Here is a 22,828-nt window from a genome sequence, read left to right as displayed (position 1 = left end):
AATCGGCTGCGTGTTATACTAATCTGATTGAATGGCAGGAAAAATACACCCAATCTCCGATACTACGCAATGTTACAGATCAAGCCCTACTTTCTCTGGTGGAGTCAAGAGGCAATGATGAAATAACTTTTCCTGCGGCTGCCATGTCATACACAAGCTGTGGAGAGGGTGGTAAAGACGGTTACTGAAGTCTGAAGTATGCAATAAAACCGCTAGGGAAGGTATGTTATAGACAAAAAAAACAGAGCCGAAAAATCATGCCAAGATTCGAAAGCAGAAAGGATTTTAACGCTTTTTTACCGTTTTGGATACTAATTTCACAATCGTGTATACTATATGCTTTTGAATAAATATCCTTTTTTTTTAATGTATGTTGCATTTTATATAATAATACACCTTATTTTTGGAAGAATTCTTATAAAAATGCTATCTCAGATATTAGTGAAATTTTGAAATTTTCAAAGTCGTTGCGCGGCCGCGCGGGTAGACACAAAAGACTTAAATACAAAACTTTTTTTCCCGAATTTTGAACCTTTCAGCGTGGGTCAACTTTTTATCACTATTAGAAAAAAAATACAAAAAAAATTGCTCCGTACATAAACGACCCACCCTATTGGGTATGTACACAAACGCAAGAGTTTAAAGCCACGAAAGATCTTGTAGACGGTCTTCTCCACAATGACCTTAGTTATAAAAATTCTTAATATTCACCTTGTTATAAAAATTAACCCCTTCATGTAAAAAAAATATATTCTGTGTAAATTTTAACTTTAGGAGCTATCAATAGAGTTGAATATTATAACTGCCATATATGGCTGCATATGCGGTAAAGGAGTTAACATTGACACCTTAGCCATAGAAAGACTATCTGTTCTGTAGAAATTATAATTAAAGAGGCAAATGACGAGTTTTGTATTTTCGCAGTACATAGTTATCTGCCTCTCTATCACTCTTGACAGAAATAGAGAGGCAAATAAACAAACTAAAGAAATAAATGGTTCGCGGTAGGCCTTCTGAATTCTGAATACACACCAATTATTTGTACAGCAGGTCCTATGGCTATTACCTTTATCTTTACCCCTCCCGTTTTGTCTCAGGGATGTTAGGTCTTCACTTTCTATAACTGAGACGAAAACTGCTTTTGTTGATACATTACCATGGAGTTGTACACAACAGATTAAATAATTCAGCCGTACTAGAACGAATGGGCCTGCATGTGCCAGTGCAGCGGACGGTGTCGGACGCCGTGAATGCCCTGCCGCCACGTAGGGTCCGACCGAGAACGCTTTTTTTGTCTCGGCTGAGACCGAGACCGAGATTCAATGGGATTCTCGGCCAAGACCGAGACCGAGAATTTATAAAATAGAAAAAAAAATACGAATTTTGTACTAAAATGTTTTGAATATCGAAATTCGACAATTTATCAGCAAAAAGTTATCATAGGTAATCAATTCGTAGCGCTATTAAATAGTATTTTCAGGGTTCCGTAGCCAAAATGGCAAAAATGGAACCCTTATAGTTTTGTCACGTCCTTATGTCTGTCGGTCTGTGCGTATGTCACAGCCATTTTACTCATAAACTATACAATATATTTTATAAACAAATTTAGAACGTAGGTGTAAATGTATTATGTAAGTTGCTTCTTAGTTTAGAATAAAAATTGTAAAATATATTTTCAAATATATACTCCATACAAATGTAACTAAAAGTTAAAAATAATTCATGTGGTTCATCATTAGATAGGTCTTTAAAAATACATAAAGATTGTTAAATTTTTTTTATTTTTATTTAGTCAATATTTTTGGAAATAATTGCTCCAAAAAAAATTGTGTGATCTCCTCTAACTTTTGAACCGGGAGAGCAAAACCACTTCCAAAATATCTAAATAATAAAGCTTCATAAGCAAATAATTTTTCAGGAAAATCATTTAGAATATGGTCGGTTAAGTCATTTAAGAGTCATAAAAAAACTTATCTTATTAAAACGACGAATGACCCAAATGAAATGAACAAGTCATTACTTGCAACCGCGCCTATCCGATCCCAACACTTAGTATTTGATAAGGAATTGGCTTAAAATGTGGGTACTAAACCAATCAAAATCACAAAAAAACGTCACACAAATCGGGCGATGCAACCAACGGGTGGCTTAGATCCCGGTGCTCGTGCGCGGAAAATTCAAATTCACCAATGATAACTCATTGCCTAGTCTCGGTCTCGGCAGGAATCTCGGCCGATTTTGGCCGAGAGCCGAGACCGAGATCTCGGCTCGATTTTTGGCCGAGAATGCCGAGACCGAGACCGAGACCGAGACCGAGATCTCGGTCGGACCTTACCGCCACGGCGCCGCCGCCGCCTGTTCGCGTGGCTGCGTGCGCGCACCCGCCAGGCCGACAACACGCCTACGCCCCGGCCACTTGCCCTTTTTAATGTGATGGCTATTGAGGGTCATGACGTTGATGTTTTCGCAGATAATGTTGGTGAATTTTGCAGAAAATGTCTCCAAAGTTTAAATATTATTTTATATGATTAATTTATTTTATTGTTATTATTTCATTGTTTTATTGTAATTTGATAGCTCTCATTTAATTTAATTGTGTCAATTTTGATTATTTAATTGAAATGAACTAACATTTTTTTATTGTGATTTAATTATTTTATTTTACTGTATAGTGTGTATGTGTATTCATTTATTTATCCATAGCTGACATTGTTTATTTCTTTATTTTTGTTTCTTAATATTTTAATGTCTTAGATATAAATAACGTACCTATATGTAAAACTCTCATGTAAACGTTTTGGTGATGCACTGTAAGTTTATGTTGAAATAAATAAATTCATGAATTACACACGGCCAATCTATTATATATGGGTAAATTAGTATGTCAACTCTGGCACTTTCTTTTGCGATATAGGGTATGGAAAGAAATGCAATAAATAAAGCCAAGTGTAAGCTAAAGACAAAATATTCCAAAATTGTTATTTAAATGTTAAATATTTTTTATTTAAAGTTAATCAAAAGAAATTAAAATACCTAGTGTAATTTTATCACGGCAGTTAGCGAAATTATTGATTTCAAGCGCTTGCAGTTCTCTTGTTAAACGTTGCGTCGTGCTGTCGTTGGCTGTATGTATTGTGACCTTGGCCTACAAATACATCTAGACTAGAAGAAAAAAAAAAAATATAACAAAACAAGACTAGAAAAAATACGTCGAAGACAAGTGTTGTAGATGAGCCCTCCTTGCTTAATCAAAAGTTTTCAAAAACTTAAATCTATTTCAGCTCCCACTGTTAGCTCTTCATCACTTCCCATTTTTCAGCATGAATATGAGTCTCTTATACTAGTTCCACCAGTTCTCCTGGATATAGGTATATCAAAGAATGATATAGATCAAAATCAACAATTTCTGAGTTTTATTGATACTGATTGTCAGGGTGCTAACCATATGTATACAGATGCTTCTAAGATGTCCACCAATGGTTGTGTCGGTATTGGTGTGCTTCACATTCAATCTAATATTTACCAAAAGATAAAATTGCCTCCAGAATCCTCTGTGTATAGTGGTGAGTGCTTTGGAATCCTTAAAGCATTAGAGTTTATCATCATAATGCATCTTAAAAAAACAGTCATTTTTTCAGACTCTTTAAGTTCTCTTCAATCAATATCTAAATTTCCTTTCAAATCTAAATCTAATAACCCAATTATTTATCAAATCCGTAGTCTACTTCAAAAATGTCATCTTAAAGGTTACTCGGTTTCCATTGCCTGGATCCCTGGACACAGAGGGATTAAAGGTAATGAAAGGGTGGATGACTTAGCTCGAGATGCCATTAGTTCTGGAGACATGTTTCCATTTAAGAATGTTGTTGAAGACCTGTTGGCACTGCCTAAAATATACCTAAGAAAGGAATGGACAAAATTATGGGCATCTGGTGCGGGTGCCACTGCGTTACATTATCGGAGCATACAAAGATCAATTCCTGCCAAACCTTGGTTTGCAAAAATCTCTTTGCCAAAGCCTGCAACCAGTATGTTAATTCGAATGAGATTGGGTCACGTATGTACACCGGAACACCTGAAACTACAAAATCGCGTGGCCAGTTCCGCATGTATTTGTGGAGCTGATCCCGCTGATCTTAATCATATATTCTTTTCAGGTAATTGTAACCTGTATGACCGTTCTATATTATTAAGACAGCTGTCAGATTTAAAAGTTCCGTTTCCCACATCTATTAGAACACTCCTGTATATTAATAATTCTTCTCCATATATATTTAAATCATTGTATTCATTCCTTTCACGTCATAATATAAAATTATAATTTATTATAATATATTACCATTCCCTGATCCTTGTCCAAATTCCGACATATCCGTTATAATGTAATCCTTTAATTCCGTTTCCCCGTTTTACTCGTTTGGCTGAATGCGCCAGGAGCGCGATGCCATAAAAAAAAAAAAAAAAAAAAAAAGTGTTGTAGATTAATTCCATCATAAAAGTAATATTAGTTATATTGCTTAATAAGTTTGTTAGTGTTTTTTAACCGAGTATTTCCCTTCCACTATGGGTAGTCTAGATAAAGCAGTACTAACAGGATTTATTTGCCGTTTATGTTCTGAAATGCATCGCGTAGTTCTTCATATTTATGGCGAAGAAGGTATACGTTTGTGCATATCGGAGAAAATCAATAGGCATCTATCAATAAACGTAAGTTATTTGTTTATTTTATATCCTTGTCGTCAATTCTATATGTTAGTTTGTAATTTAATGATTCTAGAATTATTATTTGTCTATGCAGACTTTATTTCTCTCATTTTAAAGTACCTATACGTGTCCTAAGTCACTAACTAAAAATAACACATTTAACTGATTTAACTTTCAAGGAGACTTGTTTTGAATGGTATTACTATACTAGACTGTATATGTTGAGTTTGCTTTTAACTACGTAATCATTCAAGCAACACCCGTAATCTTCGTTCAATATACAGTTAGCAGCCAAAGTTGAATTTTACATTTCATGCTCATGAACTACTTGAGAACTTACTTCGTGTAACCACTATCAATTGTAATTAATATTGACTGCTCAGATTATTTCTTCATGTTCTCAGATTTACCGGTGGCAGGTCTATAGGCAATTAGAATAAAGTGTGAATATCTCCAAACTCCAAATATCAAAATATCAAGTCCTTTCAATGCCCTTCCACTGCTAGCTGCTATTATTCTTAATATTTATATGGACCTGGTTATTATTTGTGTTTTGTTTTCTATTTCAGGTATCTCAATCAGATCCTCTGCCTAAAACTATTTGCAAAAGTTGTTTAGAGAAACTGGAAAGCCAACATAGGCTTGTGATGCGTATTGAACAAGCAGCAAAAATGGTACGCCAATATCCGGCCAGACTTGGCCAACGGCGTGGGTGTCTACTGAGCCATTGTGACAATAGCTCAAATGGCCCTCCACATCCTCCTGTACCAAAATAATGTCACAACAATCTCAATTTTTAGTATTCCTACAACATAGACCATTATCCTGTATTATCTAAAGCTTGCATTAGTTATTGTCAATAATATATATTGATCATATATCTGTGGCTATGTGTTTTACAGCCCATAAAATATTTTTTGTTGTAATTCAAGATAATTTATTTTATGTATTATTACTTATTAGTATTTAAATTAAAGTTTTGTACACTTGCTGAAGGAAGGTAGAGTTAGACCATGATAACTCTGCAGTGATTTTTTTAGCAGAGATGCAAGTGTTATTTTAAACATCAAACTTCCATGAAATTATGAAGTTTAAATAACAATAACAATCGCTGCATAGTTATTTTGGTCTGACTCTACCTATACAGTACAGTTATAGTATAGTACATCATAATTCATTAAATTAATATAATAAAATTTTATCTGCAAATTTGATGAATTGAAATGATCAATTTGATGTAAATACACAGCATAAAAACATATTAGATATATTAAGTAATGTGTCATGAGATAGGATGAGTATGAATATTTAAATGTTAGACCATTTGCAAAATGATGAAACCTATGAAATATATGATACAGATGTATACAGATTAAGATTTGTTTATTTCATTATAACAAATAAATAATTCATCTGTATGAATTTATAAGATTTAAGTTTTATGAGTTAACAATAAAAAAAATCAACCATAATTTAGCCTCATACAAAAACGGATGAACTAATTGCGACAAAAACACTTAAATAAAAAAAATGGACCATGGAAAAACACTCCAGTTTTAAAAATCTTTTAACTAAATATTTAAATATTACAGGTTTTAAACATCTGATAAATGTGTAATCTGCTTTGATTTGATACCCGACACATGCGTATGTATATGTCCAATATACAATATATAGTTTGAGTGCAATACGCAGTATTCCCAACGAGGCAAGAGATGGCCTGTGCCGCTGTCTCTCAGTAGTTTTGGGTTTCCAACATCGCTCAACAGCATGACTAAAAAGTGGAAGCGGTTACTGGCTCAGATTAGTCTCTTTCACCGTTTCCCAAAAGGTTATGCCTTACTATATTGTACAGTGTATTAGAATGACTTTGATTAGATTATTTAAATATAACATTGAGGCTAATTTTAAGCATTAGGTCTGTATGATATTATGTTTGCCTCTATTTAGATTATATTAATATGATTAATTAATCAAACATCATTTCATTTTAACCTTTTAATTTTAGACATATATATTCACTTTAGTAATTTAAGGTGGGAAAAAATCCCAGTAAGTAGTAATTTGGGACAAAATTATGTATACTATATTGATATATGGTTTGTCAGTGTTTTTGGGACAACATTTGATGTGTATCATAATACCTATAGGGTAGGTAGACAGGGTACGGTAGTAAAAGTTTATTGTTCGTGTCTTTGCTATCACAGCTCTATTTGGGGAATTACGTAGATGGTTAATTTTACATTCTATTTGCGTGCTATTGTTACAAGTCGAGATCGGTTATGTTATAATTAAGTATAACAGTAAACGGGGACGGTTGTAACAAATCCCAGTAAAACCAACAATAAATAACTTCGTTAAATTTCATGGTCAAACGCAATACAATGATTGTAATAAGTACCGTACATAAAATTAATAATTATTTCGAGCAGTCAATACAGTAGCCTCGTAAGTCCTTGCGTCCTTGTAGACCGCGTCCAGGCGCATATTTCGTCAGTCATCGCCTCCCAGCTGATACTTTGTCAGATGATAGTTTAGAATGTTTAGATGCTGTTTTAAACTAAAAAACTGTCAGCCGGTTCTATCGCGGTGGAATGACTTTCAGCTGTAAAATGAACAAGTAAAAAATATGCGCCTTACCACTTTATGTGCTGCAAAGTATGCGTAATGTGTGATTTGCGTAATCCGTTGATGGCTTTTCAGGCGTTTACGCCTGATGAAATGCTACATGCAAAGTTTCATGATTTGTTATTGCTGTCATAAAAGGTATAGCGGATATATTTTACATGTTCATGCGACCAGCTGATGTTCTTACCACCGCGATATAACCGGCTGACGATTTTTTAATTAACAACAGCATCTGAACTATCATTTGACAAAGTATCAAACGGGAGGCGATGACATTTTTTTTTGTTTTACGTTTTTCGGTGGCTGCCATTTCTCAACCCACCAATGGAGCGGCAGCTGACGCCCACGAGGGTTCATCATACCTAGCCATTAACCACTACACGAGTTTTCAGCCGGGAGGCGACTGGTCATGAAAATTGTTCCTGGCTCGCGGTCTATTGGTTCTTGTAGTCTCGTGTAGTTGGTTTGGTAAATATTTGAGCTGTATTAACCCTTCCCTGTTACAACGTACCCAGTCTACTCTATGCGAGTAAAATATGGACAATTAAGTTAAGTTAATAACGAAAACTACGGTTTCTACACTTTCTACCTCTATATTTTTATTATTATTATAAAGAGGAATATAAACTAATATACAAAATATTTAACATTATTGCACACTCCCACTTGCTAGTAGTTTTTCAATTCTAGATGAATTTTTGTGTATAACGATCTTTAGATCATCTATTTTGTCTAGTTTTTCTTTTATGTCTGCATCTAGGTTTTTAATCTTTGTATGTAGGGGTAGCAGAGAATCATCGTTAGCTCTGAAAAAAAAAGAAGACATTTTATATAATGGGGCTCACACAGCAGCTATATTTAATTTTTGTTACACTTAAATACACCAAGTTATATAATTGCATTAATGTTTTAAGATGGTACAGTATAGTCAGCACCATACATGTTAAGTTGGCTAAATATTCGAATGTTCGAAATTAATTACACGAAATAGTTATAAAAATTTGAGTGTTCGTCGCTTATTTAGCATCTTTGTCACTCCATTGTATCAGTAATAGGATATGCCATCAGCTAGGCTAACTTTACTTACGCCTTCTGCTTGGATAGTTCTTTAGACGTTTCATCATAAGTTCTTGTCCATTGCTGCAGTTCTTGGCGCATCACCTCTACGTCCTCCTGGATGTGGTCAAGAAGCTTTCCTAGTGGATTCGCAGCTCGCGAAACAGCTTGAATATTAAATTTGACTTGCTCTATCTCCTGATTTGATGCTTCTCGCGCCTTTTGGGCTCCAAATTGCCACTCCTAGTGTTAAAATAAAAAAAGTCGATATCTTACTAAGGCTCGACTCTGTCAGACCCCAAAGGTTAGTAGGCGTTGGAATCAAATGCCGTCTTTGCGTACACTTTCTCCAATCTATCTTGATTTAATGCATATGCACCGAATGTCCCTCTTTAGACACATGCATCCATATGATCCATATAATAAGCCCAAAATCGGTTTATTCCCACTAGTTACCACCAAGTTGTTATCAGTGGTAACTACTGGGATTTTTTTCCCACCTTTTACCACTGGTAACTACTGGAAAAAAAAATCCCAGTAGTTACCACCAAACCAAGTTGGTGGTAACTAGTAGAGGTGGAGGAGGAGGAGTAGTAGTGGTGGCCCAGCAGGTACTGGTAAAAGGTTGGAATTTTTTTCCCAGTAGTTACCACCAAAATTTGGTTAGCGTTAAATACTAATAAAAACAGTATACATATAGAGTGCTTTAATGAATAATTCATTAAAAGTATAATTAATTATAAGATAATTAGTTATTCGTTTAATTATAAGTCGATTACTGTTTCAGTAAACTGCCTTAAAGGTAATAAAAAAATCGGTCTTTGACTGATTTCTTTGTCCGTTCGTATAATTTTGATGTTATTTATTGAAAGGGACTTTATTGTCGATGGCGCTTACGCCATTATCAACGAGTTTCCTATATAAATACAACGCTGCGCTACGCAGTATGGCGTAAGCGCCCTTGTCAAAAGATCCCGGTTTCATAGGTAACTTCACAATTAATAACATAAATTCTCTCATGCTCTCGAGGTTGATGGCAAAAAGGAAAAAAAATGTAATAATTAATATAAGGTAATAATTCCAAATAAAACAAAATTAAAATATTACTTTACTTAAAAATAAATAAATAAATAAGACTTTAACAACATTGATTGAATCTCTATTGGCGCGTAGGATTAGGATAGGCCGCCGTAGCGACTAAAAGTTAACACGTATTATAATCCCATGCATGGATGCATGCATCATAGGAGCATCGTTGATAATGGCATAAGTGCCATCGACAATAAAGCCAAGGATACACTAGGGGACAAATGTCCCACGACACGTGTCGCGAGCGACGTCGGGTGAAGTGGCACGACGTTGCCAGACTTCGCTCGACTTGTCTGGCAACATCGCGCGACACGTGTCGCCAGTGACGTCGGGTGAAGTGGCGCGACGTTGCCGGACTTCGCTCGATATGTCTGGCAACATCGCGCGACACGTCGCCAGTGATGTCGGGTGAAGTGGCGCGACGTTGCCGGACTTCGCTCGACATGTCTGGCACCACCGCGCGACATGTGAAACAAAACTTCGTGATGTCCCCAGATATGTCTGTCTGTCTGTCTGTTTTTATTAGTATTGAACGCTAACCAAATTTTGGTGGTAACTACTGGGAAAAAAATCCCAGTAGTTACCACTGGTAACAACTTGGTAGTAACTAGTGGGAATAATCCCAAAATCGAGGTAACTTTGGACAAAAAAGCAAATGCCCAGCGTGTTGATGTGGTGCACCACGCTGGGAATGCTGCGGGAGGGACACGTTGGTTGGGAACACGAGTGGTGTCACTGAAGCATAGCTGTACCTGGTAAAGAGTTTCAGGGCATATGCATTCTAAGTAGTTATTAGGTATGTCCCTCTTTTATTCTTTTCATGACAGAATACGAAAAAATTACACGTATGATTTATTTTCTATAGAGTTACGAGTATAAACCCTGCCTTAACATTTCTGAAACCGGCCTGATGTGCAAAGCAAGTTTTTGAAACTTACAATCTCGGTTTTGCCAGAGACTTGAGAAAACTCTTTTTGTGAATCCAAAATCTGTTGAACTAAGTGACCATGTTGATTTATTGCAAGCTGGTCTGGTTGCTCTGCAGATGTATTATGAGATTGTGGTTGATCCACAATAATGATGCTTGCGTCTTCCTCCTAAAACGAATTCTAATATAAGAATGTGTAGGATGCATTTACCTATATATATATATGTCAATGATAGGATGTAATACATAATATAAGAAGAATCTCTTTAGGTAGGTACGAGTACCATATCTACTTGCCTCTTCATTGGGCGCGTTTTCGGTAATGATGTTTACTTTACCCACAAGTAAATTATCAGAAGCTTGCGCTGTCCCACTATGTTTGTCCCTCAACCGCGGCGCACCAGGCCTTGATGATGAAGGCCTCACGCTTGTTGGCCTGACTGGCTGACTAGGCACTATTGAATTCTTATTTGCTGAAATAACTCTATTTTCGTTATTTTTTTCTGTGGTGTCCACACTGTTCTGACGAAAATTATTTATGTTATTCTGTATTTTGTTCACGTTTAATTCTTGTTTATCATGCAAATTTTCATTTACTTTTTCTTCGTTTTTTACTTGTGTGTCCCTATGGTCTTCTTCAGTAGTTACTGGGTCAGGGAAATGAGGAGTTTTAAGATTAATTTCCTGGTTTTCTTCCAATTTATTTTGTGTTTCCAATAAATCATGAGATGATGAAGAATTTAAGTCTGTGTCTGCAATTGTGTAAGAAGTATCAAGCTTCTCTTTTACTAGTTCTTCTGTCTCAGATTCTTGTGGTGCTTCGGACTCTGGGTTTAATTTAACAGTTTCTGACTCCTTTCCATTTTTTTCCTGGTCTTCATCTTTATTAACTAATGATTTAGTTAAATCTTTACTAGACGTTTTTGACAATTTCTTATTAGGCTGGGTATTATTAATGTCAGGCTGCTGATTTGTATTTTCAACTGAGGGCTTTTTGCTAATTACTTTTGGTTTTTGTGTTGATATTTTTGGAGGTGGTTCTTGCTTGAGTGTACTTTCTCTGTCTTTTAATTTGCTAACTTTTTCTTTCGTCCCGGTTTTGACCAAAGACCCATCCCTTTTCTCTTTCTTCTGATTAGTCAATTTCTCATTACTTCTTGACGTAAGTTTATTTGAATCTGTACTTTTCTTAACAGCTTTTGAAGGTTCCTTAGTTTTGGTATCTACTGTTTGTACTGGTTTTGCCCCCTCCTTATATTTTCTTACAGCTTCATCAGAGGATATTTTTTTCTCAAGAACTTGAGCCAAACATTGAAGCAGCTCATTTGTTTTATCAGGTTCCTGCCCTGCAACTACTTTGGATGGCTTCACCGATAATGGTTTGCCATTGGCTAAACCTGTAGGGAAATCAATTGATTAATAGATAATAGAATAATAAAAAGGAAATACCTACAATGGGTTTTTTTCATTGGACAGATGAAATGGGAAGAGAAAGCGACTTACCAACCACGGATATAACTTTATTAAGAAATAATATTTTACTCTCTCTATCTTTAACATTATCGGAAACAAGTTCATCTTCTTCAAATAGTCCTTCGAAAAATCCAGTAGTCTTTAAAACCTGCAAAATTATATTTACATAGCTATGTCATTAAATATGAGTATTAATAAAATTGTCTTCATCGTCCTATTAGTATAATCAATACATACCGTCGTTATAATATCATGTAAGAATCTAAACGGAGGTTTCTTTAATAACTTATCACTCAACGGTGGGCGTTTCACGTACTTTCCAAGACTTGTTTGAGTGGCTTTGATTATACTTGGATCCAATTCTTTTTCCATTTCTCATAATTGAGAATATAGAGGCAATGTATAACTTCTTTACTTACTTTCCTAACTACCTGGCCAAAACAGTATGAGTATTATAAATGACTTTGGCATGTCTTTGTTTACTTCTCGTTGCTATAGTAATATTTGTGTTCGCGACGTGTATTTACGTGGAACATGCGTGCCAAACAGCCCAACCAAACAAATAACTATAATCAAGCCCTCAAGACCATACAAAGAAAAAAAAAAAAAAAAAAAAACTATAATCAATACTCATAATTATGTTAATCTATTTCACTGTTTTTATATTTGGCGCGCCGTTAAACTCATTTATCATTTTTCATTGTTTTAAAATTTTAATATTGGTGTCCATACTTCCGCTCGCATACGTTGCGTGCCTAACGTATGCGAGCGAAACACGAAATTTCGTTATCTGCCTCTCTATCGCTCTTGTGCATTATTGATATTCGCGGTTGAGTGCCAATTATATCCACACTTTATCAGATCCGATTTCGGGCCCGAGAAAGAGTTTTCCGAATCACCAAATATCAGCACATCGTTTACCACCGAACGAGATGCTCTTACGGAACTTTCAGTAGGAGTAGCAAAGAATGCGCTATAATTGTTTGTTCTTGTCACAGTTTCATTTTTATGGCAAGGTCACCCCGTTGTCTGTTCTCAGTTGGTTCTCAGTACAAAATTTGATACTCAGGCCGTAGCCATTTAGGTGGTAGGCAAGCTGCGTATGTTGATTTTTAGCATGTTTTTAGGGATGTGGACTTGTTGTCGATTTTAGTCATGTATATATCGATAATTCTACACTGCGGAACGCAATAGCGATTAATTGAAACTTCGATACTTCACTAAAAATTAACATCATAGAAATATAGAAATGCTAATGGATAATGAATATTTTATGATATAATAAAATAACTCAATCATTGCGGAAAACATATTTTAGTTGATTTTAGCCGGTTTACCATGGATTTCCTCCGTTGATTACGCCGCTCATCCTAGAATGCACGATGGTCGCGGTGCGGTGCGGTAGTCTGTTAGGGCTTTTAATTTGACATATGTCATTATATTGACGTGACGTGGCGAACTCGACAGCCCGAATCCCTATACCAAGCCAACGCCAAGCCCAGCGCCTGAGCGAAAGTAATATCAAAATTAGCTAAGGAGAGAAACTGGATGTGTTATTGTAAATATCCATCTATCAAGGAGCAGATGATATACTAAGTAACCATGCCACCAGGTAAAAGATTGGGAAGACCTCCGGGCTCTAAGAATTGTAAAATAAAATGCAGTTTCTGTTCCGCACAACTGAAAAGCAGGAGTGATTTGTTGAAACATTTGCGTATATGCAGTCAAAAGAAGCAAGCTAAACTAAAGGATCTTGATCCCAAAAAGGTAAACATTGTGATAACAAAGTTAAGTTTTATATATGCAGCTATTTTATTTTGGAATATCTATCATTTCATCGCGTTCATTTATAACAGGCCGTGTACAGCTGCACACAATGCACCAAGAAGTTCAGGTTTGAGAACAGTTATATCAAACATCTAATGATGGAGCACTCCAAGCTCCGAACTGCAGTGGGCTGCAAGCAGTGTAATGTCCGCTGCCCGAACCACCGAGTCCTTAAAGAGCATATTGCAAATGTGCATGAACGGGAGATATTTGAGTGTGAGCATTGCAAGAAGCAGTTTGTCAGGCGGGCCCATGTGTTACGCCACATTGCTCAAAAAGGCTGTGATGGATCAGGAGTTAAAATGTTCCCTTGTGAAGTAAGTTATCAATTTATTTTGATCAATTGTTTGATATATGATTTTTACAAGCTTTTATTTAACCTGTCCTGTAGGGCTAATATGGTCAGTGTTTTATCATTTGTCATCATGCCTGTCAAATGTTGGAAGCTAAGATGCATAGGTATGCATATATGAAAATCTAATGACAATGCAATATTTATTCTGACAAACATTTATTTCAGATTTGCAACGCCACATTCTCACGCAAAGACAACTTGATAGTTCATCTCCGACTGCAGCACATCAACAAGAACAATTTCCATTGCAAGCACTGCACCTACCACACTAAGAACTTTTCCAAACTGATCATTCACACCCAGAAGACTCACTTAGGTGATTATTAAAATAACTTATTAAGTTATAATTTGCTGTGTTAAAACCAAAGAGAATTGATTGCAAAATTAATAAAGTATAGGAAAAAAACATGCCCCTCAGTTTGAGATACAAAACAGATGGCGCTGTACTGTGCCATATGTTTTGTGGTCACTGAATTGTTAAACATCAACTTTTGACAATCAGAGTTACCACAAAATGTATGGAGCTGTACAGTGCCACAAAGCACGAAATTGTCTTAGATTATACACATCAATCATACATTACTTAATCAATGCATCTTTGGTTAAAACTTAAATAATGATCTAAATAATTCAGAAAAAAATTATAGTCTCATACTTTTTAGATAGAGCTCATTTTTATTCATTATTATTTGTTCTTAAAAAAAGAAATGTACAGAGTATTCTAAAATATAAGCTCAATATACAATGTGTTTGTGCACATATAGTGGAGCCGTTAACCACGTATAATATGATGAATTTTATCGCCAAATCACCCCCCATACCTATGTTTTTTCTTAACCATTTTAAAAATGCACCCATTCAAACACGACTGCACTTGGTTAATGTACCATTATCTGTCAATTTACCTATCGCACATTTAAAAAATAATAATCAATCGATAGATTATGAATTAGGCTATCAATTTCGAGCATAAATGTCACAGAGAATTTTCCACAATTACTCGAGAATTAATAACAAAGATGTCAATTGTCTTCAAATTTTTTTTTTTTACATCTTATCTTTTTTTTCAAAAACGAGGTCGTTGACCTGTACTTGTTTATTGTTAAATGATAGTACAGGATGTTAGCTAAAACTTGACATCAAAATGATAGCCCTAGTTAAAACATTCCACAAGTTACATGAGTCCAAACAAGACCTTCTTTAATAAACGTTAACTTAGTTCTAAAAATAATAATTGCCCACCACCCGAATTAGTTCGACGCACATTACAGAAGGTCTTGTTTGGACTCGTGTAACGACTTTTAGCTGATATCCTGAACTATAATCTAACAATAAAAAAGTACAGGTCAACGACCTTGTTTCCGATAAAAAAGATAAAATGTAAAAAGAAAGTAAATTTTTGAAGTCTATTTTTAAGTTTATTATTAATTCTTGAGTAATTGTAGAAAAATCTCTTTGACATTTATGCTTAAAATTGATGCCCAATTCATAAGCTATCGAATGATTATTATTTCTTAAATGTGCGATAGGTAAATGGATATATAATGGTACATTAATCAAGTGCAGTCGTGTTTGGCGCCTTAAAACTTTTAAGGGGTGCATTTTTAAAATGGTTGCGAAAAAACATAAGTATGGGGGGTGAATTCATCGTACTATACGTGGTCAACTGCTCCACTATACGTGCACAAACACATTGTATTATATCATTATGTGGACGAATTGTCTTAGCTTTCTACAAGATTGTAACTGTTTTTTTTTTATTAGGCATTTTATGACTTACAAAATATAAGTGTTATAGTTGTAACATGTTCGGTCCAGCCATGTCTATAGACATAAAAAGTTATTACGATACAAGTGCGAAAAGTACGCAAGAAATTTGCATGTATATTGTACAATGCTTTACAGTACATATATGGCCCTTTAAATTTTCGACATACAACCGTATAGTGCTAGTTACTGCACTCGGGTGGTAAAGTAGCACCATATGTACTGTAAATATATATTCTTAACAACCTAATTAGTAATTGAAGTTGCTGGTCCGAAAGAAAAATTCAAGAAAACTTTATTTTTTCTTACAGAACCAAAAAACTATTTTGAGTGTGATCACTGTAGCAAAGTGACAAGCTCTAGGGCTGCTATGGCCAAGCATTTAGAAATCCATGGAGAAAAGAAATATGAATGTGATGTGGTAAGTTATCTTATTAGTTGCAATGTCTGATTACTGAGTTGATAATTCAATATGTTTTGTACGCTTGAATGATCCATTGAGTATTTTTTCTTCTGCTGCTATTGATTGTAAAGGGTAAGTAAAACAATTATCTTGCTAATAATATATAATAGTGTACTTTTGTCAACAATTTAAGTATGCAGTTTTTGTACCCAATAGGGAATATTACGCGAAACTCTGCGTAGGGGGCGTCACTACCACAATCCATCACAATCTGACGGTCTACCGCGAAACAGGAAAATCTAATTTTCGTTATCTATCCTCTCTATCACTCTTGCATATTCAAGCGATGAAGAGCCAGATAACTAAATTTCGATTTTCGTGTTTCCCGGTAGGCCCTATTTAAACAAACCGACTTGATGCATCAATGTCATATTTGATTATCTGCAAAAACTTGTCAAAAAACAGTTTAAGGTACTCTATGGTTTACGAAAGGTGCTAGTGCTGCACTCTGGTGGCAGAACATTGCAGTAATACTGCCTATTGTAATTATTAATAACCTGAGTGATAGTATTCATTATGGTGCTCGATCCATATTGCTATTATCGTGTATATGACTAGATCCAGTGTATGTAGTTTGTTCCATGATTAGTTTGGTTTCCGGAAGATCTGTTATTTTTACAAGCTTTTATTTAGTTTCACCTGTCCCATTGTCTGTAATCAAATCATGCAAGCAAAATTACACCCACTTACCATTATTCAATTGAGCTGAAACTTCGCAAACATATGGAAGTTAAGTAACAATGCAATATTATGGTACCAACGAGCTGATCTGATGATGGAGACAGGAAGTGGCCTCAGGAACTCTGTGATAAAACAATGTAGCCTACTTGTGTTTGGGTTTATTAGAATTGTCTCCATGAGTATTAGTTGCATATTTAAAGAAGAATACAGTCAGTCTTAAAAGCTTGTCTAGGAAATTTTTGACAAAATAATAAAATTATTGTTGTTTTGTTGTCTTTCATCTATTTTTAATATCATGTTCTGAATACAGTGTGGCTACGCAACTTACACGATAGAGGTAATCCGTCGTCACGTGCTCGTCCACGTGGAGGACAAGCCGTACAAGTGCGCGATCTGCGGCCAGTCGTACATCCAGCGCGCGCAGCTGCAGCGCCACCTGGTGAAGCACACCGGCAACATGTGCGGCAAGTGCGGGGGCACCTTCGACTCCAAAGCCAGGTCTGTGGATACTGTGTTCACTTTTAGTACACGTAATGCCCGCGATTGACGAATTTCGATTTTCGCAGTTATAGCCCTGGACATAAGCGCGATCTTCGGGCGTAACAGACGTACAGAATAGTACAGATTGATTATACAAATCTGGAGCTGGTTTCTGGAGCCCTAGAGTATGCGTCCCGCAATGGGACGTATACTCTACGGCAATTGTCCCGTTTTCAGGCTAGACTATATTATAATCACTAATCACTGAAACGAACTTTCAGTTGTAAATTGAGAGTGCGGGGCGCGATTAACGCGCTAGGACACCATGCGCCCGCGCGCTCGGCACTACCTTGCCTCCTGTTTAGAAAGTTAACCTGATTTAATTTTTGATGCCTTTCATGTTGACAGCCAATATACCCTACACTGGCTTAGGCCGGGTAAAGGAGTCCCTCATTTTATATCCCAAGTCCCGCAATTATCACAAATATACCGCAAATCCGTGCACTACGGTTGGCAACCCTCTTACCTGTGAACCCTTCCGTTCCAATCCGACCCGCGTAGCTAGAGAGTGTTATCTAACAGCTTTTATAGTTTCACCTGTCTCATTGTGTGTAATCAAATCTTGCAATTTAAATTTGTCCCACTTCCCGGTTTCCAATTGAGCTGAAATTATGCAACCATATAGAAATTGGATGACAATGCAGTATTATGGTACCATCGAGCTGATCTGATGATGGAGACAGGAGGTGGCCATACAAACTATGTGATAAAACAATGCAACCTAATTGTGTTTAGGTTTGTTAGAATTGTCTCAATGACTATAGTTGCCAGTTGAAAAAAAAATACAGTCAGTGATAAACGCTTGTATCAAAAATGAAATTTATGCTACCATAATTATTACAATTTCCCCTATTCTAGCTTGATAATCCACCAGCGTGAGCACCTGGGACTGGATAAGCTGTTGTGCCCATACGAAGAGTGTTCATACTCCAAGAAGGAATTTAGCAGCGAAGTGAGCCTCACCAATCATGTGAAGAATCATTTAGATGACAAACGTGAGTATAAAGGGAGAGAGCGTGAGTCAGTCAATAGAAAAACGTGTCGTTTAAAGTACCTAGTTAAATTGGACGCAAATTCCATTATTATACTGTACGACTTTTTTGCTATAGCCTCGTAAGGCCCCAAGGTCTTACCTATAGGATTTATTCAGTTCGATGAAATGTATTGGAAAGAGTAACATTTGTTTTGTTTCGTTAAATTTTCAAAAAAAATAAAATCAAGCCTTCACCATAGGTTCAAATTTCAGTGGCAAAATTTTCATTTGTATGGCTGGGCCTTCGGAGGACAGGGAGTGTGTAAGGGGGGAAGGCTCAATGTCAAGTTAAAGTTTTTGGTTTAGGCCACATGGTGGCAGATCCAATACGCAAGGTTCCTAATAAAATTAAAATATATCTTGAAAATTGAAGGGCCATGCACGTCCGTAGACATCCTCTTTGTTATTTTTAGGAGGGCTTCAAATTGAAAGGGAAAGGGATAACACTACATACGTGCCAAACGTTGTTTCGCTCACGCATCCGATCCGCACGACTGTGCGTTAATTATAAACACGATCGGTATTTTAAACATTCGTTCCATCCGTCGCAGCGTTCCAATGCGCCGTGTGCAAGAAGCGCTTCCACAACGAGATCAACCAGCGGCGGCACGTGCTGACGCACCAGCTGGACCGGCCGCGGCGCTGCATGTACTGCGTGAACGCGCGCGCCTACGTGCGCGGCGAGCAGCTCGTCAAGCACGTGCGCAAGTGCCACCCCGACCTGTTCCGCGCGCACCTGCAGCACGTGCGCCGCGTGCTGGTGAGTGCTGCGACGGCGCGGCGAGTGCACCTGCACTCTAGCGGAACGCACCACTACGGGACCTACTTGGCGTCGTGCGCGTCGCTTGGGCTAACTTAAAGCCGGTTAAACCATCTTAAAATTCGCAAAGAAATATTCTTAGGTAACTTTTATAGTTCTGTATAGACTTACGTTAGTCCGGCTGTCAATTGTGTGAAGCGCAAACCACACTTGTATACACATATTGACTTAGCGTGACGTCCAGGTTTTATAATATTCAGACTGATCTGAAACACAAATTTAGGCGTTTTACAATTGAGGTTGAGTACTTTTGTTACGTTGTATTGGAATGATTTGCAATAAGGTGCACGTCAAGACATCTCAGTACCTAGTGCCTGCAGATAGCCTGCAAGAGGTGTTTTCTTATACAGGTTCTTATTATATTTATATTATCTAACTCAACCAAACAAAAACGTGCCATATCCTCAGGGCACCAGCAACAAGATCGATCGCGTGAAGAAATCAGAGTTGGACTCGATCCTGAACGTGCTGGATGCGGAGTCGGATCGCATCCTGCAGGGCTACGGCGAGGGCGTGCTGTACGGCGGCGTGCAGGACGTGGAGCCCGACGAGATCGAGGTGCCGCTCAAGGTACTGTGCCACCTCGTAATAAATCCTTTAATTCATAAAATCTTATTGTATTTTCGTGACGTGACGGCGACAAAATAAAATCTGTTTTAGATAAAATCTATGATTAGAAAAGCCAATGCATTGGCTTTTCTAATCAATTTATTTCATTCTGTCATTAAAAATGTAGCCTCAAATGGAAGTAAACATTGTCACAAATCATCTAAAACTTAAAATTCTGTCGCTTTATGGGTTTTCCAAAAATCTGTATAGATCGAATTCGTACCTATTTATTTCGGCGCAGAAAGAAAAAGTTTTTTTTACAATAATAATTAAATTACAGATTGAAAAGACTGAGAATCCATTAATGTCGGAGGAGGAGCTAGCAGAGAGCCTGAAGAAATTGCTGACGCAGCTCATCGACATGGAGAAACTTGAGTGCTTCGGCTGGCCCGACGAGAGCGTGGACGTGGTGAGTACTTTTTTTTCTTCTGGATTTATTGCTTATTATAAGCAAGGTAGATTTGACAATGCCAAAGTGTTGACTTTCACGTTTGAAGAAAACGTTTCCTTAAAACGCATAGTGGATATAAATATTGACGCATATTTTTGTCCTTAGGTCCTAGAAAAAGTGATAGAGCAATGTGGCGCGCGCGCCGCCGACCGCTCGCGCTGGTCGCGCGTGCAGCGCCTGCGCGAGAACACCAAGCAGCTGTTCCTGTACGTCATCGAGGACGCCAACATCGCGCGCATGCTGGACACGCACACCATCGACCAGATCGTCAAGCACATCCTCACGCAGGTCGCCGACACCGACGCCGCGGAGATATAGACTATAGCGATGGGGTTTATAACTCGGCACCCGCTACTGTCGATCTCTAAATTAACTATTTTGAGATCTTTGTCAGAAAGTTGTTCTGTACTAGTACCACTACGCGAACGTCAAACTATTCTGCGTCTGGTTTATCGGGGATGATAATATCGCACGTATGGTGGACACGCACTCGATCAGAATAATCAGCACGTCAAACACATGCTGATGTAGGCCGGGCTTTAGACTTTATAGCAATAAGAAAACAGTTGAAAATAAAAGTCGCAGCGTCATAGCAGAGTTGACATTTATTTTAATTATTATTTTAGAGCTAAATGTGTATACAGTCACATTACAATAGACTAGATATTGTATGAAATATTGAGAAGGGTGAATGTTCAGAAAAGTACGAGCATTTTGTTTTGTACACCTTCATTAATCGTGGTTAGCGGTGCTATGAGTAGTGCATAGAATCGGTTTTTTCTAATAATGTAAAAGTTATGTTCAATTTCTTTTTGTTAGAAACACTTGTGCCTTGAAACTTTGTGATTTTATTTTGTACATATGGCTATTATGCACTCTCCTGTGTTATTGATACATATAATGATGAATTGATGACATAGATAGTTAATTATGTTAAGTTTTACAGTAAGTAAAGACTGTGTATCCCAACAAGTTGTGAACGTATATTTTCCCAATATGTTTGTTGTTTGTAATTAAAACACACTCTAGACTGTAATCGAAGTGTTAAGTTTTGTTTATAAGGGTTTTGAATAATAATTGAATTACTGTTTAAGCATACATGCCAGACATGACCCGAATAAATTTTGAATTTGAACTTTATAAGCAATAATACAAGCAGTAATGCATGTTTATACATTTTAAATATGTCCCAACATAAGGAAACATGTTTGGTGATAAAAGAACAAATCAAATTTATAAGAAGCTACAAATGACTATTACCATGTTGTATAAGTTATGTTTAAGATGAGTTAGTTAATTTTATAATTTTAACTAGAATCAATATATTTTAAATAAGAATAATCATTGTTATAATAGAATATAAAAGATTACATTTTATTAAGATTAAAATATTTTATAAACCTCTTAGAGCTATTCCTCCACTCAATCCTCTAGTAAGATGTGGATCTTACATATGTGTTTATTATGAGCTATATTATCAATTTAAAAAATCTCGTCTACATTTATTTTTAATAAATCTGTATAAATCACCTATACTGGGCCTTTTATCACTATTCTTAATAAACTTTTACATATAATAAGGATGCGTCTTATTACATAAATCTTTAATGAAATAAAATCATTACCCCCCTTTCGACTTATTCCACTTCCGTCAGCTTCCACTTAGCACAGAAAAATTCCAATGACCTACTATACCTATATCACCAAATTTCGCGTGGAAGTGGAATACGTGTATAATGTATGTGGCCTGCCTTATCATTAGGTATCACTGCGAGGCAGCAAATAATAAATTTTACTTATAAACTGACGACTTTATGTACAGTCAGCCACAAAATGTGGTCGACTACTTAAGACTCTATATGTCAAGATTGTCAAGTAATAGTCACCCGAAAGTGGTAGACCACTTTCATGGCTGACTTGCTAATTGGGGGATACGCAAATGTGATCAGATGTAACTGGAATAAAAAACTTCTGTCCTAACTGGACCTGACGAAATTGGGATTAAAACATTCCACTTACGTCAGCAGTTTTGATTTTCTGACCTATACGGAATTACTCAAATTTTGTTATATGAAAAAATAAAATCTGACCTAAGTGGAATAAACGCCCCTTTCAACCCCACATTCTCAAGTGGAAAATGCTAAATTATGCAAGGCATTCTCTATTTATTTAACCAAAAGGCTTTAGCATAATATGTATAATTTTTTTAACGAGCCTATAGTGTCCCACTGCTGGGCAAAGGCGCCCGCTCCCCTAGAATTCCATACTTCCGGATTAACTTCAGCATATTATTATTTAGGTATATCGTCCGTAGTGAAAAAAAAACACCTTAAATTATTATTAAAACACTCAAATTCTTTTAATCAATTAAATAAGTAAAGATAAAGTAAATACAAATAGGGTT

The 22,828-nt window shown here is 36.5% G+C and overlaps 2 protein-coding genes and 1 long non-coding RNA gene across 3 annotated transcripts; 2 read left to right on the top strand and 1 right to left on the bottom strand.

The window, feature by feature from the left end:
• Positions 1-4,470: 4,470 nt before the first annotated feature.
• On the top strand, positions 4,471-6,147 carry LOC133528271 (uncharacterized). Its single transcript, XR_009800972.1, has 2 exons — positions 4,471-4,707; positions 5,274-6,147. It is a non-coding gene; the product is annotated as an uncharacterized LOC133528271 (long non-coding RNA).
• Positions 6,148-7,900: 1,753 nt separating this feature from the next.
• On the bottom strand, positions 7,901-12,359 carry LOC133528269 (TRAF3-interacting protein 1-like). The gene is made up of 6 exons (XM_061865578.1): positions 12,116-12,359; positions 11,909-12,026; positions 10,703-11,802; positions 10,416-10,574; positions 8,420-8,631; positions 7,901-8,138 (listed from the first exon to the last, which is right to left on the bottom strand). The coding sequence occupies exons 1-6, from the start codon at positions 12,248-12,250 to the stop codon at positions 7,982-7,984; spliced, it is 1,881 nt and encodes a 626-aa protein (XP_061721562.1). The 5' UTR covers positions 12,251-12,359; the 3' UTR covers positions 7,901-7,981.
• Positions 12,360-13,200: 841 nt separating this feature from the next.
• On the top strand, positions 13,201-21,559 carry LOC133528270 (zinc finger protein 605-like). The gene is made up of 10 exons (XM_061865579.1): positions 13,201-13,645; positions 13,735-14,022; positions 14,226-14,376; positions 16,139-16,248; positions 17,282-17,469; positions 18,370-18,506; positions 19,096-19,304; positions 19,773-19,934; positions 20,254-20,382; positions 20,530-21,559. The coding sequence occupies exons 1-10, from the start codon at positions 13,481-13,483 to the stop codon at positions 20,740-20,742; spliced, it is 1,752 nt and encodes a 583-aa protein (XP_061721563.1). The 5' UTR covers positions 13,201-13,480; the 3' UTR covers positions 20,743-21,559.
• Positions 21,560-22,828: the final 1,269 nt, after the last annotated feature.

Source organism: Cydia pomonella, chromosome 19, assembly GCF_033807575.1.
Source record: "Cydia pomonella isolate Wapato2018A chromosome 19, ilCydPomo1, whole genome shotgun sequence".
In the NCBI taxonomy this organism is placed as follows: domain Eukaryota; kingdom Metazoa; phylum Arthropoda; class Insecta; order Lepidoptera; family Tortricidae; genus Cydia; species Cydia pomonella.
Note: the sequence above shows the minus strand (reverse complement) of the source record. Positions and strands in the feature narration are given on the sequence as shown.

Coding starts and splice junctions, on each gene's coding strand:
- LOC133528270 (XM_061865579.1), top strand. CDS start 13,481: ATGCCACCAGGTAAAAGATTGGGAAGACCTCCGGGCTCTAAGAATTGT. Junction 13,646..13,734: donor AGGATCTTGATCCCAAAAAG/GTAAACATTGTG, acceptor CATTTATAACAG/GCCGTGTACAGCTGCACACA. Junction 19,935..20,253: donor AGATCGAGGTGCCGCTCAAG/GTACTGTGCCAC, acceptor ATTAAATTACAG/ATTGAAAAGACTGAGAATCC.
- LOC133528269 (XM_061865578.1), bottom strand. CDS start 12,250: ATGGAAAAAGAATTGGATCCAAGTATAATCAAAGCCACTCAAACAAGT. Junction 12,027..12,115: donor TACATGATATTATAACGACG/GTATGTATTGAT, acceptor ATAATTTTGCAG/GTTTTAAAGACTACTGGATT. Junction 8,139..8,419: donor GAACTATCCAAGCAGAAGGC/GTAAGTAAAGTT, acceptor TTTTTTTTTCAG/AGCTAACGATGATTCTCTGC.